This window comes from Piliocolobus tephrosceles, chromosome 8, assembly GCF_002776525.5.
Source record: "Piliocolobus tephrosceles isolate RC106 chromosome 8, ASM277652v3, whole genome shotgun sequence".
Classification (NCBI taxonomy): Eukaryota; Metazoa; Chordata; class Mammalia; order Primates; family Cercopithecidae; genus Piliocolobus; species Piliocolobus tephrosceles.
The window spans coordinates 60,527,185-60,541,062 of record NC_045441.1 but is presented as its reverse complement, the minus strand read 5'-3'; the positions used below and the strand labels follow the sequence as shown (position 1 = coordinate 60,541,062).

At 35.7% G+C, this 13,878-nt stretch overlaps 1 protein-coding gene across 2 annotated transcripts in view; it reads left to right on the top strand.

Annotated features, from left to right (window-relative positions):
* Nucleotides 1–13,878, top strand: part of ITGB8 (integrin subunit beta 8) — an 80,572-nt gene that overhangs the window by 55,474 nt on the left and 11,220 nt on the right. For both annotated transcript variants that reach the window (XM_023216012.1, XM_023216013.1), the window contains 3 exons: nucleotides 5,658–5,753; nucleotides 9,165–9,254; nucleotides 12,900–13,034. In XM_023216012.1, coding sequence (XP_023071780.1) covers nucleotides 5,658–5,753; nucleotides 9,165–9,254; nucleotides 12,900–13,034 — 321 coding nt within the window. The remainder of the gene's footprint in view (nucleotides 1–5,657; nucleotides 5,754–9,164; nucleotides 9,255–12,899; nucleotides 13,035–13,878) is intronic.

Below are 13,878 nucleotides of genomic sequence, written 5' to 3'. Positions count from 1 at the left end.
CTGCAGATGAATAAAGGAGTTTAAGAAGCTACTTTGCTAATGTAGTCCATAACTTTGCTACCTGAGGTAACAAACGTTCATAAAGCTATTACATTTATTCCTTCTGAGAGGGATATTTCTGACATTTTCAAAGTCTGGAAGACATTTATAACTAATGTTGAGATCAGACAGAATTCCATGTGAGGAGATAATTGTGATCTTTTAATAAAGAGATCTGTTAATTTTGTTTGCTGTTTCCCGACTGAGACATGGCCTTTTCTACCTCAGAAAATGTTAAATCTCTCTCTTTCTCAACTTCTTTGTCTCAGACACATACTAATAAAAATGCAAATTCATTGAACACTTATTTTGTGCTCAACTTAAAACAACTAGAAAGTTTTAAGTCCATGTGCAGCTTTTAAAAATGATTGTTCCATCTTTTGGGGCATTTAAAAACTATAAAGTACCTGATTTCAGCTTGCTGAATGATCTGCTTCAAATTGTAAACACCATGAGAACATTTTTGTTTTTTTGTATTTGAGATGGAGTCTCACTGTGTCACCTAGGCTGGAGTACAGTGGCACGATCTTGGCTCACTGCAACCTACGCCTCCCAGGTTCAAGCCATTCTCCTGCCTCAGCCTCCTGAATAGCTGGGACTACAGGCTCCCACCACCGCGCCCGGCTAATTTTTTTTTTTTCTTTTTGTATTTTTTAGTAGAGACGGGATTTCACTGTGTTAGCCAGGCTGGTCTCGATCTCCTGACCTCATGATCCACCTGTCTTGGCCTCCCAAAGTGCTGGGATTACAGGCGTGAGCCATTGAGCCCGACCTGAGAACATTTTAATAGTACTTTTATAGGAGAACTAATTTGAATGCTTCTCATATTCTCAAAAAAAGTGGCCTGGAAAGGATCTCTGCAAACAATATTTAGTTGGAATTATTTTAATTGGAAGCAAAATTGCATGTAGAAATCACCTGTGGCAGACTCAAAGTAGCCTGGCTCTGCTTGTTTGCCTTTCAAATGGGGCAAAATTATGGTTTGCAAAAGTGACACAATAAAATTCAAATTTGATAAAAATTTTTATAAAATGGAATATTCTCATTAAATTAGATATTTGGGGTAAACCTTTTTGTTGCCATTATTATTGAAAACCTTACAAAAATCATCAATGCATACCCTTCTTCAGTAAATAGAGTATCGTGATTACAACTGATGTCGTATTTGCCAGGAGCCGTAAACTCAAACATCTCCAGGGCCAGGTAAGAAAGATAAGCAAGTGACATAAGTCAAGGAAAGCACATCCAAGAGCATATCTTGCCTTTAAGAAATACCTCCAAATCTCTGTTATTAAGCAATCATTTGTTAAAAACTGTCTTTTCTTGAGCAGACCTATGGTGTTTGTCTCTTTATGTTCATTTAACAGCATCCAACATTCCAGTGAAATGTAGCTATTGCTTTACTTCTGCTTTATAAATGAGGAGGGGAAAAGATGCTACAGGGATCAGCATCTTGTCTGGAGTCACACACCCCTATATAGCAGTGCCCATAGTAGACTCTAAGCTGTGTAACATGAAACACTTCTCATCATTGGTCTTAATAATTACAGAATGGTAAGTGAAGGCTTTATGAAGTTAACCTATTTAATCTCTACCATCTGAATAGTAGATACTAGTGTTTATATGTGCTTTATACCTATGGAAACTGAATCCCAGAAAGATTCAGACAGCTGCCTAGTGTCACATAGCTAGTAATCGCAGAGCCAGAAGTTGAAGCCCAGGTGATCTGTTCCAGAGCCCGTGCTAGTGGTGTGGTTCTCAGCTGGAGCGATTTTACCCTCCAGAGGACAATTTCAGGCCCCGAGACATTTTGGCTGTCATAACTATGGAAAGAGGGTGCTACTGGCACCTATTGTGGAGAGACCAGGCTGCTGTTAAACATCCTACAATGCACAGGACAGCCCCTTTGTCAAATAAAAAATATACCCAGCCCAAACCATCAATAGCATCACTCTTGAGAAACCCTGGTCTATGCAGTTATCACGGTACAACTATGTAGATAAAAGATTTAACTATCAGGACAGTTGTTGACTGACACATCATTTGAAGTTTCATCTCTAAATAAATCTCTGCTATCTGATTACTTCTGTGCTATATGCCTCTTTCCTCCTCTAAAAAATCATGCAGATAATTGAGGTTTTTATTTAAGTTGTTTGGTTTTTATATCTTATTATAATATTCCATACTGCAAATTTTATATATTCTATTATAAAAATTTGTATTATGGATCTCACTTGTGTAAAGAGAATCTTAAATGCTTTTTTATCCACCTAGATATACACATTATTAAAATTCTACCATACATCTGTACACAGTTATCTCTTTACCCAAAATTGCCCCCAATGAATCTTTCTTACCTCTTCCTTCCTTCTGACATTTATAAGTTACTTCCCACAGCCTTAATTACTTAGCAGCTGTCTCGGCATATTGCTTTCCTTCTCCCTTTTACCCCGAAGTGCTTATTATCTCTATTAATTATTTTCAGAGTTTACAGAAACAATATGTAATGGGTTAGACAGAGAGGGAGTTGGAGTTCAGGAGCAGTGACGTCACCAGAACAGGAGAGTTGGCTGAGAGGGAACGTGTCTCCTGCTAGTGAAATAAAAGACATAAAAGATAAAATACTTTTTTGAAGATAGGCTGCTTCCTGAAGGAAAGGGGAAGGGGCTTAGGCAATCATCATTAATCCGCAGGTCTCCTGTCAACAGTGGTTTATTTAAACATCTGTTATACATTTGTAATTTTTAAATATCTGCCTTGAGGTACTTGGAATTTTCTTTTAAAAGAGATTTCTCTCTAGGGCTCAAAAAATCTGTTTTTGTAGGCTTGGAAATTCGACTAATCTTTTTTTTTCCTTTTTTTTATTATACTTCAAGTTCTGGGATACATGTGCAGAATATGCAGGTTTGTTACATAGGTATACACGTGCCATGGTGGTTTGCTGCACCCATCAACCCGTCACCTACATTAGGTATTTCTCCTAATGTTATCCCTCCTCTAGCTCCTCCACCCTCCGACGGGTCCTGGTGTGTGTTATTCCCCTCTCTGTGTCCATGTGTTCTCATTGTTCATCTCCCACTTATGAGTGAGAACATGCGGTGTTTGTTTTTCTGTTTTCCTGTGTTAGTTGGCTGAGAATGATGGTTTCCAGCTTTATCCATGTCCCTGCAAAGGACATGAACTCATCCTTTTTTATGGCTGCATAGTATTCCTTAGTATATATGTGCCACATTTTCTTTATCCAGTCTATCATTGATGGACATTTAGGTTGGTTTCAAGTCTGCTATTGTGAACAGTACTGCAATGCATGTGTCTTTATAGTAGAATGATTTATAATCCTTTGGGTATATACCCAGTAATGAGATTGCTGGGTCAAATGGTATTTCTGGTTCTAGATCCTTAAGGAATCGCCACACTGTCTTCCACAATGGCTGAACTAATTTACACTCCCACCAACAATGTACAAGTGTTCCTATTTTTCCACATCCTCTCCCATATCTGTTGTTTACTGACTTTTTAATGGTCACTATTCTAACTGGCGTGAGATGGTATCTCATTGTGGTTTTGATTTGCATTTCTCTAATGACCATGACTGATCTTCTTAATAAGCTTCTGACCAAACTAGAACTTTCCAGATTTAAGTTTTGCGTATATTTGGTCAAAGTGACTTCCTGTTTTTGGAGAGGGGAAGAGATTAAGAAGTTTTCGAAAGCTGCTTACATTTTAGAGTGCCATTTAAATAATGATTTTATGTGAGTTAAGTAAAAGCTGGTTGAAAACATGTATTAAATTTTCGTTAAAATGCAAATGTTTCTAAAAATTAAGAAGGTGAATGCTTGGCAAGGTGTGACTATCTTTTGTCAAAGCAAAAATACTTGAAAAGTAGTTGTTGCCATTTAAAAATATTTCCAATACAGCTAGACTTACCTTGCCTCTACTTGTTCTCTTTATTCACTAGCATTATGCAAACTGTCATAAATCTATTTTAAGGTTATGCCTTTTATTAGGAACAAGTAATAAGAGTTTAGCTAGCAGAATTTGTGTTTTTGGAGTTTGTGTTTTTCCATTGCTTCAAATTTATATTCTTAAGAATTGCTCTGAGAAAAGCTTTTCTTATGCAGACGCACGTGTTAATGCTTTTTTAAGTTTCTTCATTAGTTGGTTTCACATCATGTGTAAAGGCAACTCATGAAAATTTGATTTGTTTCTATTGCAGCAATTATAGATGATAGAGAAATAAAGTGTTGTTACTTAGAACTTACGTTATAAGTGAAACTAGTTAATTTAGCTCTTTTACCAAGTTCACATAGTTGCCACAATACAGAAATGTTTACCAAGATGTTTAACAGGATTTTTCCTTAAAGAAAATACAGTTAACATTGGAGAGTGCATTGGGAAGCAAAAACTATGGAGTAATTTGTACTTAAATGTTATGATACTAATTGGGTTCAGTTGCATACTAATCTTTGGCTTATGCCATTAGGCACCAGTGAATGAGGAGAGACTACTACCAGTGAACGTTAACATCATCTCTCTGATAGGTGTCTAGCTATGAACTTGTTATTTGAGACAATCATTTTAATTTCTAGAAAAGTATTTATAGAAAAAAATTACCAATAATATATCTAACTATATAACTGTAGATAGCAATTTATGTAGTCATCAGATTTCTCATGTTCTCTAAAGTAAATTTTATTCCAATTTTCCTACTCTTCTCTAACTTTCTCATTACCACAGAGAGTGGCACAGATGGCACAACATAAATTTTATTTATCAAAGTAAAGCAGGTTTAAAATACATCATACAACAAAAATATTGAGCATAATGATAAGTTGAGACATCTGTAATCTATACCTTGTATAAGCAATTGAAATAAGAATCAGAATTGGTATTAGTTTTGATCACTTACTGCATGCAAGAAAATGCACTAAAGAGTTCACATACTACTATTATCTTTTTAATCTTGCCAGCAATCATGGAAGGCAGGTATCATTCACATGTTACAGAGAATGGAACTGAGAACTTTTGTTGTAAGGTGACAAACCTAGGAGTTGAGTAGAGAGTTTTCTGCTTCTAAAGAGAGTTATTATATCATGTTTTATATATATGTGTATATATATATGTTATATAACTATATCATGCTATATATCAAATGTGTATATATAGGTTTATCTGTGTATGTGTATATATATGTTTATAGGCATATATATATACACATGCATATATATTTGCAGTTCAATATTTGTTACTGAATTTCACCTTAGAATGTGATTGTCACTAACGTGTCTCTATTTCTGAATATTAAATTATCTGTCAGTTACATCACTTGGAGTCCAATGTTAATCTAAAGAGATGCTGATCACTCTTCGTTAGTTATGTTGCATTCAGCTCTCTTCATCTTTTTCAGTTACAAGTTTTTATGGGACTTTTGTCTATACAATATTTTAATACATGGATATTGATGTTATGTTTTTTAAAAATTTAAATGTCTCTAGTAAAACCATAGTCCTTCCCAGGTACATTTTTATGTAAGTCATACAGTTTTCTTCATAATAGATGTTTGAATAGGATGGAGCTATGAAATTTCACTCCCTTATTTATTTTATTATTCATTACAGGAACATCCCTCACTAGGCCAACTTTCAGAGAAATTAATAGACAACAACATTAATGTCATCTTTGCAGTTCAAGGAAAACAATTTCATTGGTATAAGGTATGTTAACTCTGAAAATGTGAAAATTAAATTTTTTTCATTGGTAATTGAAATTAAGACATTTCTTTAGAGCCACAGATAAGGATTCTGGAATTATTATACTTTGTACAATCTAAATTCTATATTGTATTACTAAAGTATCCTTTACAATGTTTTAACTTAGCATTTAAGTATAAATTCTATTTAGGTTTGTAACATCTAGAACTGAATGTGAGAACTGAGAATTGTATTCGGTACACTTGAGCGCAACCTGATGCTTAGGGTAGTCTCAAATGTGGCAATAGTGGAGAAGTCTTACCAGGAAAAAAATAATTCACAATCCATCTTTGTATCTTGCATGTCTAGAGTGCTTCTTATTCTGGTCCATGAGCATATCCTCCTAATAGGTTAAAGTTGGAGAATATCAGCTTAATTCTCAATAGCACTGACACACCTAGCTTTGGTCTAGGTCATTCAATAATGGACCAAAAAGGGCCATGGAAGTGGCTGAGTCAGTCAAAGCCTTGGTGACATAAGAATAATCTTGGTGGTGTCTGGAGTCCTTTGGGCCAGGTGAGACCCTCAAGCAAAACAAAGCAGCTGTGTCACACTGGAGGTGCCGTGGACCCCTCAGCCTAGAACTGTTTCTTTGCAACGTTGCTGTAGCTTTCTTTTCACAGTCTTTAAGGCTCTTTCTTCCTAGAAACTCTCTTGTTTTCATTTCTGTGAAGCTCTGACACCCTAATTTTCATTATGCATCTCTCTTCACTTGGTCTCCTTCATCTCTTGCTATCCTTTGCTTCTCCCATCTACTCCCTAATTATACGTCTCCCCTCAGTGGCCAGTCCCCAGTGCCCTCTACTTATTTTTTAAAACTGCAGAGAAAGTGCATTTTTTTTTGGCTTCAATAAATACTTGAACCCATTTGCATTTGCCACAAGCTGGTGTTTACTCTACCAGTTTCCCTATTACCTACCTACCTTATCATCTGAAAGCACTACTTTAATCATAACACTTCTTCCCTTAGAAATCTATGGTGAAGCTTTATTTATTTAGGGTAAATGTATGGAGTACAAGTGCAAGCTTGTTACATGTGTAGATTGTATAGTGGTGAAGCCAGGGCTTTCAGAGTATCTATCACTCGAATAGCACACATTGTACCCATTAAGTGATTTCTCATCATCCATCCCACTCCCAGGCCCTCACCCTTCCAAGTCTCCATTATCTATCATTCCACATCATGTATACACATTATTTAGCTCCCACTTATGGGTGAGAACATGTGCTATTTTTCTTTCTGTGTCTGACTTAGTGAAACTTTATTTAATTTCTTGTTTTCCCAAATGTATATACCATGGAATCACATTTTAAGGTAACAACAAACTAACATCTGCAGAAATAGGACTCTGGTCAAAATTAAATGGCCCAAACCACTTCATTAACAATCATAACAGCTTCCACTTACTGGGTACTTAACTTTGTCAGGCATTGAGTTTGTAAACATTTATTAATCTAATCCTCTTAGCAACTCATAAAAATGAGGGCAGTCATCTTAATATGCCCATTTTAAAGATAAGGAACCATATTTTAGGAGATTAAATACTTGCCCAAGTGTTTCTAACAACCCAAATCCTTTGCTCTTAACCTCTAAGCTTAATAATTGGCTTTGAAATACCGTGCAGCTTTTTATAGCTTTTGCTTCCTCTTTGCTGTTTCTCTAACATTATTTCTTGGTGGCATTATTGGCTCTAGCAGTTTATTCCTATTCCTTTAAAAATTTGCCATTAACTGATAAACCATAAAACCAGGTTTTTTTATTATTAATTGAATTATGCACAGTATCAGAATCAACTGGCTCCAAAGCCTGGGAAGCTCCAGTGTGAGCCCCATGCATGCCCTTATAGTCACCTCCTTTGACTGCCTAGAGATCTTTTTTATCAATCACCTTTCACCTGGGTTCTAACAACCTCATGGCTGATCTCCGTAATCCATCCTCCATCTGGCTGCCAGGATGATCTGTTGAAACCACAAGTGACCCCAGTACTCCCTTGAGTAAAAGGTTTCAGCGATGCCCTCTGAATTAGAAGACCAAATCTCTAAGGTGGCACATAAGGCCATGTGGTCTCCGCTTGCCTTTTTGGCCTCATTGCCCCACTGTTCCTTGCCTTGCAGGGATGCTTCTCATCTCTCCAGCCACACTTCTAATCCTCCTGTGCATAAGCACTCAGCCAGGCTGTTTCTTTCCTCTCTGCCTTTGTTCTTGCTGCCTACCCTCGCCTCTCATGTCTGGAAGTCCTTCTTCCTCATTACTTTATTAACTCTTACTCATACTTTAAGACATAGCTTATAATTCACCTTCTCCGGGAAATAGTCCTTGGCAACCTTCCCCAGATCTCAAATGCTTGCCAAGTATCCCTCTCATTAGGGTCTATGCACATCTCTATTGTTTCACATGTTCACATGTACAGTGTTTAGTGAAATTGTCATTTACATGCCTGTGAGATCCTTAAGGGTGGAAACTATGTGACCTAGTGATTTGGCATCTCCAAAGTGTGTATAAAGTAGGAGCTCAATAAAAGTCTAGTAAATAAATTTTTAAAATCTATAAATGATAATTTTTTCCTTATGACTTGAGATACCAAATTGTTAGTGTCTAAGTAATGACTGGCATCCAGAAGGAACTTAAGGATATTTGTGAATAGAATAAGATGCAAGAATAAATGGATTTCAAAACTTTTTTACCATTTGATTTCCTATAAATATGTGCCCTTTAGTCAGATTGACTTTTTTTCTATTTTTGTTTCATTTTCAATTCATGTAGACCTTTAAGCCTTTGCTCATTCTCCCTAAAAATACCTACGGTCTTCTCCATAATTAATAAGCAACATCCATCAAGAACACATACCCCATGAAGTTTCCACTTGTGACTATGATTTTTCCTAACTGAAGAAGTTTTGGGAAGTGCTTCATTAAATAGTGTTAAATCATTTCCAAATTGCAGGCCTACTCTGAACCTTTTAATTTGCAAATGTACATTTTATGTTTCTAAGTGGAAGAAACCATATGCAGAACTTCCCAAGCTTATTTCCCCTCAAAACCTTTTGTATGTTTAAAATCTCTTGAGCTTTACATTCCATGGAAGATATGTGGGAGATGCTCATCTGCATTTCGATTGGATTTTTAGGTTGTCATGTACAGTGGTTCCGGATGCACACACACAGTCATGCACATGTACAGATACACACAACCACTACATGGGTATATGTTCTGGCTGCTCTACTAGATTGCTTATATTTTTCTTGTGTCTTATATGTTTTCATTCATTTAATCGTTCACCTTCAACTGATAACTACAAAAATATTTACTATTTTTTGGTTGCTAACCCATTACATACTGTTGTCATTCTTTAAATGCTATTGATATGTTTTATAGGATCTTCTACCCCTCTTGCCGGGCACCATTGCTGGCGAAATAGAATCAAAGGCTGCAAACCTCAATAATTTGGTAGTGGAAGCTTATCAGGTATGTATATATTATATACAATTTTTAAAATAAAATTTTACACCAATTTCTGTGGCAAGGCACAAAGTAGTGCTATGTCATCTTGAGAGGAGAATTAGAAAGCATTTTCGATTAAGAATTAGGAATCTGAAGTTCATTCCTGGCCCTACCACTAACTAGCTTTTTGCTTTGGGAAAGTCATTTCTACTTTCTGTGCCTCACTTTTCTCATTGACAATCAATGAAGACTGGGCTAGAAGCTATCTAAATTTCCTTCTACATCCAATGCTCAGTGAATCATCAAGTCTTAGCTATAGAATGTACTTTATTACCATGAAATTGCATCATTTCCTATCCCATAATGATAAAGCAGAAGTCCACAGTTACATAAGGCAATAATCTGCCAGGGAAGTTGAACTATCTGGGATACAGCAATTATTAAGAGGACTCTGTTGGGGGCTCTACGATCAACCACTTGATTGTTCAACAATTATTTTAGCAGTTCTATCAAAAGAGTTTGATTAAAAGAATCACCTTAGTGGATATTCTGTTTTCTTGAGTTCATCGTTGTATGCTGTCATCAGTCCTGTGAAGAGTGAATGCCTCAATGCAAAGAATTTAAAGAAACATCTGTTCTTTCAACCTGGATCATTCCTGAATAGAACAACCTCTGTTAAAATGTTGCAATAATAGTGACTGCAACTTTTTTACCACTAAGATCCAGTCACTTTCCATACATGACCTCATTTAGTCCTCACACCTGATCTATAAGGCAGGTGGTTAGTACCCATGTTGTATATTAGTAGAAACCAAGACTTGGGAAAGTGAAACAAGCTCATCAAAGGTTGGTCAACTAATAAGCAGAAGAAAGTGGGATCAGAATCCAGGTGTTCCTTTACTTCAAGCCTCAGGTGCTTCCTCCTGTGTGATACCACCTGTTTTTCATTGTTTTACAGTGTGTCAAAAGATATGCTTTATGCGACCTTGAATTTATGGGCCAACTATGAAGTCTCACTTTCCCTAAATCCTCTGACTCCCTTCCTGACACGTAGAGTTTAATAGTTAAACTGTAGCCAAAGCATTGTGGAAAAAATTCTGGCTTCTCTTCTCATTTTCTACAGACAGCGCACCTGCCTTTAGCCTGGGCACAAAAGAGAAAGGCAGGAAGTAGACACAAGATATAAAATGAAGAACTTGTTTAAACTTTCATCTTCTAAAAGGAAAATAAATCTTGCTTGATTTGTTTTCCCTGAGTATAGTTTTCTATGTCTGAAAAGTATGCTGAGTAAAATAAGGAAGAGCATCTTAAGTTACATCTTTCTCACTGTTACAAAAGAAAAGAACAGTGAGACTGAAGAGGGACTTATCACAGAAAATCCAATGTGTCTATAATTCGTTCCCATCAGTAGTCTGTTCCCAAGAATAATCAGAATAAGATAAGAGCTTATGCTGTTAGAAACCACCCTAAATTCTTTAGTATGAACCCATTTATTACTCCCAACAAAGCATATAAACTGACAGATTTTTACCTGTGTGTCAGACTGCCCAGTGGCAAAGGAGACAGCAACATTTGGTTATTTTGCCTAGCATAGGTATGCAATGCCTTAGCCCACTGTAAACAGTGGAAAACCTTAAACAGTGGAAAAATGATATTAAATCCAACAAAAACTTACTGTGGCTAACTACTCTCCTTAAGTTGGAATTCTGTTATTATTTTATATATGTTTATATTATCAAAAATCTTCTAAACTTTCATTTTGTGTTCACAGTCCAACAGAATCAATTCACAATCCATTGAAGAATTATATAGAATCTGCCTCTGTACCTACTAGATACTAAAAGGGAAGCTTAAGATTATGAATTTCTGAATCCCCAAACTGGGCAAAAATTTAAGGATTTGTCTTCACTTCAGGCTTGAAAAACATTGGCCTAACTAGCTAAGATCTTTTTCTTTTCTTTTTTCTTTTTTTTTTTTTTTTTTTTTTTTTTTTTTTTTGAGATGGAGTTTCACTCTGTCTTGCCCAGGCTGGAGTACAGTGGCAAGATCTTGACTCACTGCAACCTCCACTTCCCAGGTTCAAGTGATTCTCCTGCCTCAAGCTCCAGAGTAGCTAGGATTACAGGCATGTGCCACCCACACCCAGCTAATTTTTGTATTTTTAGTAGACGCAGGGTTTCACCATGTTAGCCATGCTGGTCTGGAACTCCTGACCTCAAGCGATCCACCTGCCTCAGCCTCCCGAAGAGCTGGGATTAGAGGCGTGATCCACCACACTAGGCCAACTAAGATCTTAAGAGAAGCAGAATTTTAGAAGGGTAAACTGAGGATGTTCATTGTGTTAGGCATTTCCTTCTGATCTGCTGGTTGCCACATATCAACATCCTTGCATACCGTTGGAAGTTTCTATTGATTTACCAAAATTACACAATTAATTGTTGCAGTATCTATGAGCTCTCTGGAAGACAAAAAAAAAAAAAAAAAATGTGACTGACATAGTCTTACCTGCTGTAAATAATATTTACATTGAGAAATTAGAGGAAAGTCTCTTGTTCTAAAGATATGCTGCCAGAATTCCATGATTAATTATTTGTCAGTAAGCACATGTTTCTTTGTTGATTATACCATTGAAGAAGAGAAATCACTCAAGTAAAGAATTAGAAGCCACTGGAAATTATTTTTCTTTTCATAACCCGCTGCTTGCTCTTTTCTTTAGGTACATACTTCATTTTTCCTTTTTTTTTTTTTTTTGTTTTTTTTTTGTTTTTTTTACAAGTGAAGGATTTCTGCATGTGGTAGACTCTTAGTTGTATGGAATAAAGTGCACACAGATCTGAAGTATACATTAAAGTTAGATAGATCCTTTGGAAGTCGAAGATTGTAGAGAAAGAAATTAGTGTGTGCCTGCCACACAATAAGCATTAAATAGATATTTATTGAATAAGTGTATACATGGGTGAATAAATGAATGAATGAATGGTTTTCTGCCCAGTAAGAGGCCCTATTTTGGTATTAAGGATTGCAGCAAGCTTGGCTGACACAAACAAGTCCCAGGGACTTGGGAAAAATTCTAAGCCATTCTTGGAGAACCTTATAGAACCACATAGAACCATATCTGTTAGGTAATTCTTGCTCCTTCAGTGTAGAAATGGCCTCCCTAAAATGTACTTGTCAATTCTGCGTCAATAAGGCATTTTAGCTATCATGATAGTCTCAATTGTTTGAAACAAAAAATATTTCTTTAGCAGCTTTATATGACAGAAGCGTTTTCTACATTTTAAGGTGTCAAGATTTACCCTTTATGATGATATATGTGTTCTCAATGTTTAATTATACTTTATCATAAAATATAGTTATTACTGGATTAAAAATGGCTATTTTGTTAACAGACTGATAAATATCTTTGAAGGGCTCAAAATGCAGTCATGGAAATACGTAAAAAAATAGAATAATTTGAATGCAGATAATCTAATCCTTCAGTATTTCTTATATATTTCAAATACAATTGGGTCTTTATGTGGAAACACTGTTTTTATTCATCCTTTTATACAAACAGACTCTTTGATCTAGTTAAAATTAAATCTATAATGATTTAATAAGCTTGACTCTGCTTTGTTGCTTACATTTGAGACTACTCTCGTATGTAATTTAAAAATAATGTCTCTGCAGAAGCTCATTTCAGAAGTGAAAGTTCATGTGGAAAACCAGGTACAAGGTGTCTATTTTAACATTACCGCCATCTGTCCAGATGGGTCCAGAAAGCCAGGCATGGAGGGATGCAGAAACGTGACAAGCAATCATGAAGTATGTGGGTGTGCATTTTTCCCTTTTAAAATAAACTAAGTTGCTTGGCATACTTTCTTACAGAAAAGTCAAACCATTCTGAAACATTTTACTTACTACTGACTCTAAGAATCTTATTTATACTTCAGGGTAACTTTCATTGTCTCTCCTCAAAGTTCTTCTTTGTTTTAGCTCAGGCTATTGTTCTCTCCAATTCTCAGGTTTTAATATGTATAAAACCTGTATGTATAAAATATGTATAAAACTTATACATTTTAATATGTATAAAAACGGTTACTGTCTTAGACATAGTTATTTCCTTCAAAATGTCATTTTGGAAGAATGGTTTTTCTTACCTTTTACATTGTTTTTTTCTTTTCATTTGCTTACATGCCATCTTTCCTTCACTTTCAATGTGCGTGTGTGTGTAATATTAAACAATTATTTATCAACAGTAACTTTAAACTTAGGTGTCATGACCAGCATAAATTAGGAAATCATTTATTCTCAAATAAGTAGTGTCTATACTTATAATAATGATAATGCCTTTTTGGTTTCATGTTCACAAAGTCTCAAAGTAATGTGAAATTTAAAGTCACATACCACAGAAAAGAATGGGAATGATAGAGCAGTTGATAAAGGCTAAGAATTTCAAAATCTTTCACTTTGTGATTGCCCCAATACACTCATAATTATCTAAATTATCTAGAAGGAGGTAGGGAAATTTGTTAAAAACAATACAAAATGAGAAGAGCCATCATTTACCAAAAAAGAATGGGACGTAAAGGAGAGCGATCCAGATTGTAACAGTATCAGGAAACAGCACCAGAGGAGATAGAGATTCTCCAAGGATTGGCACAATAGA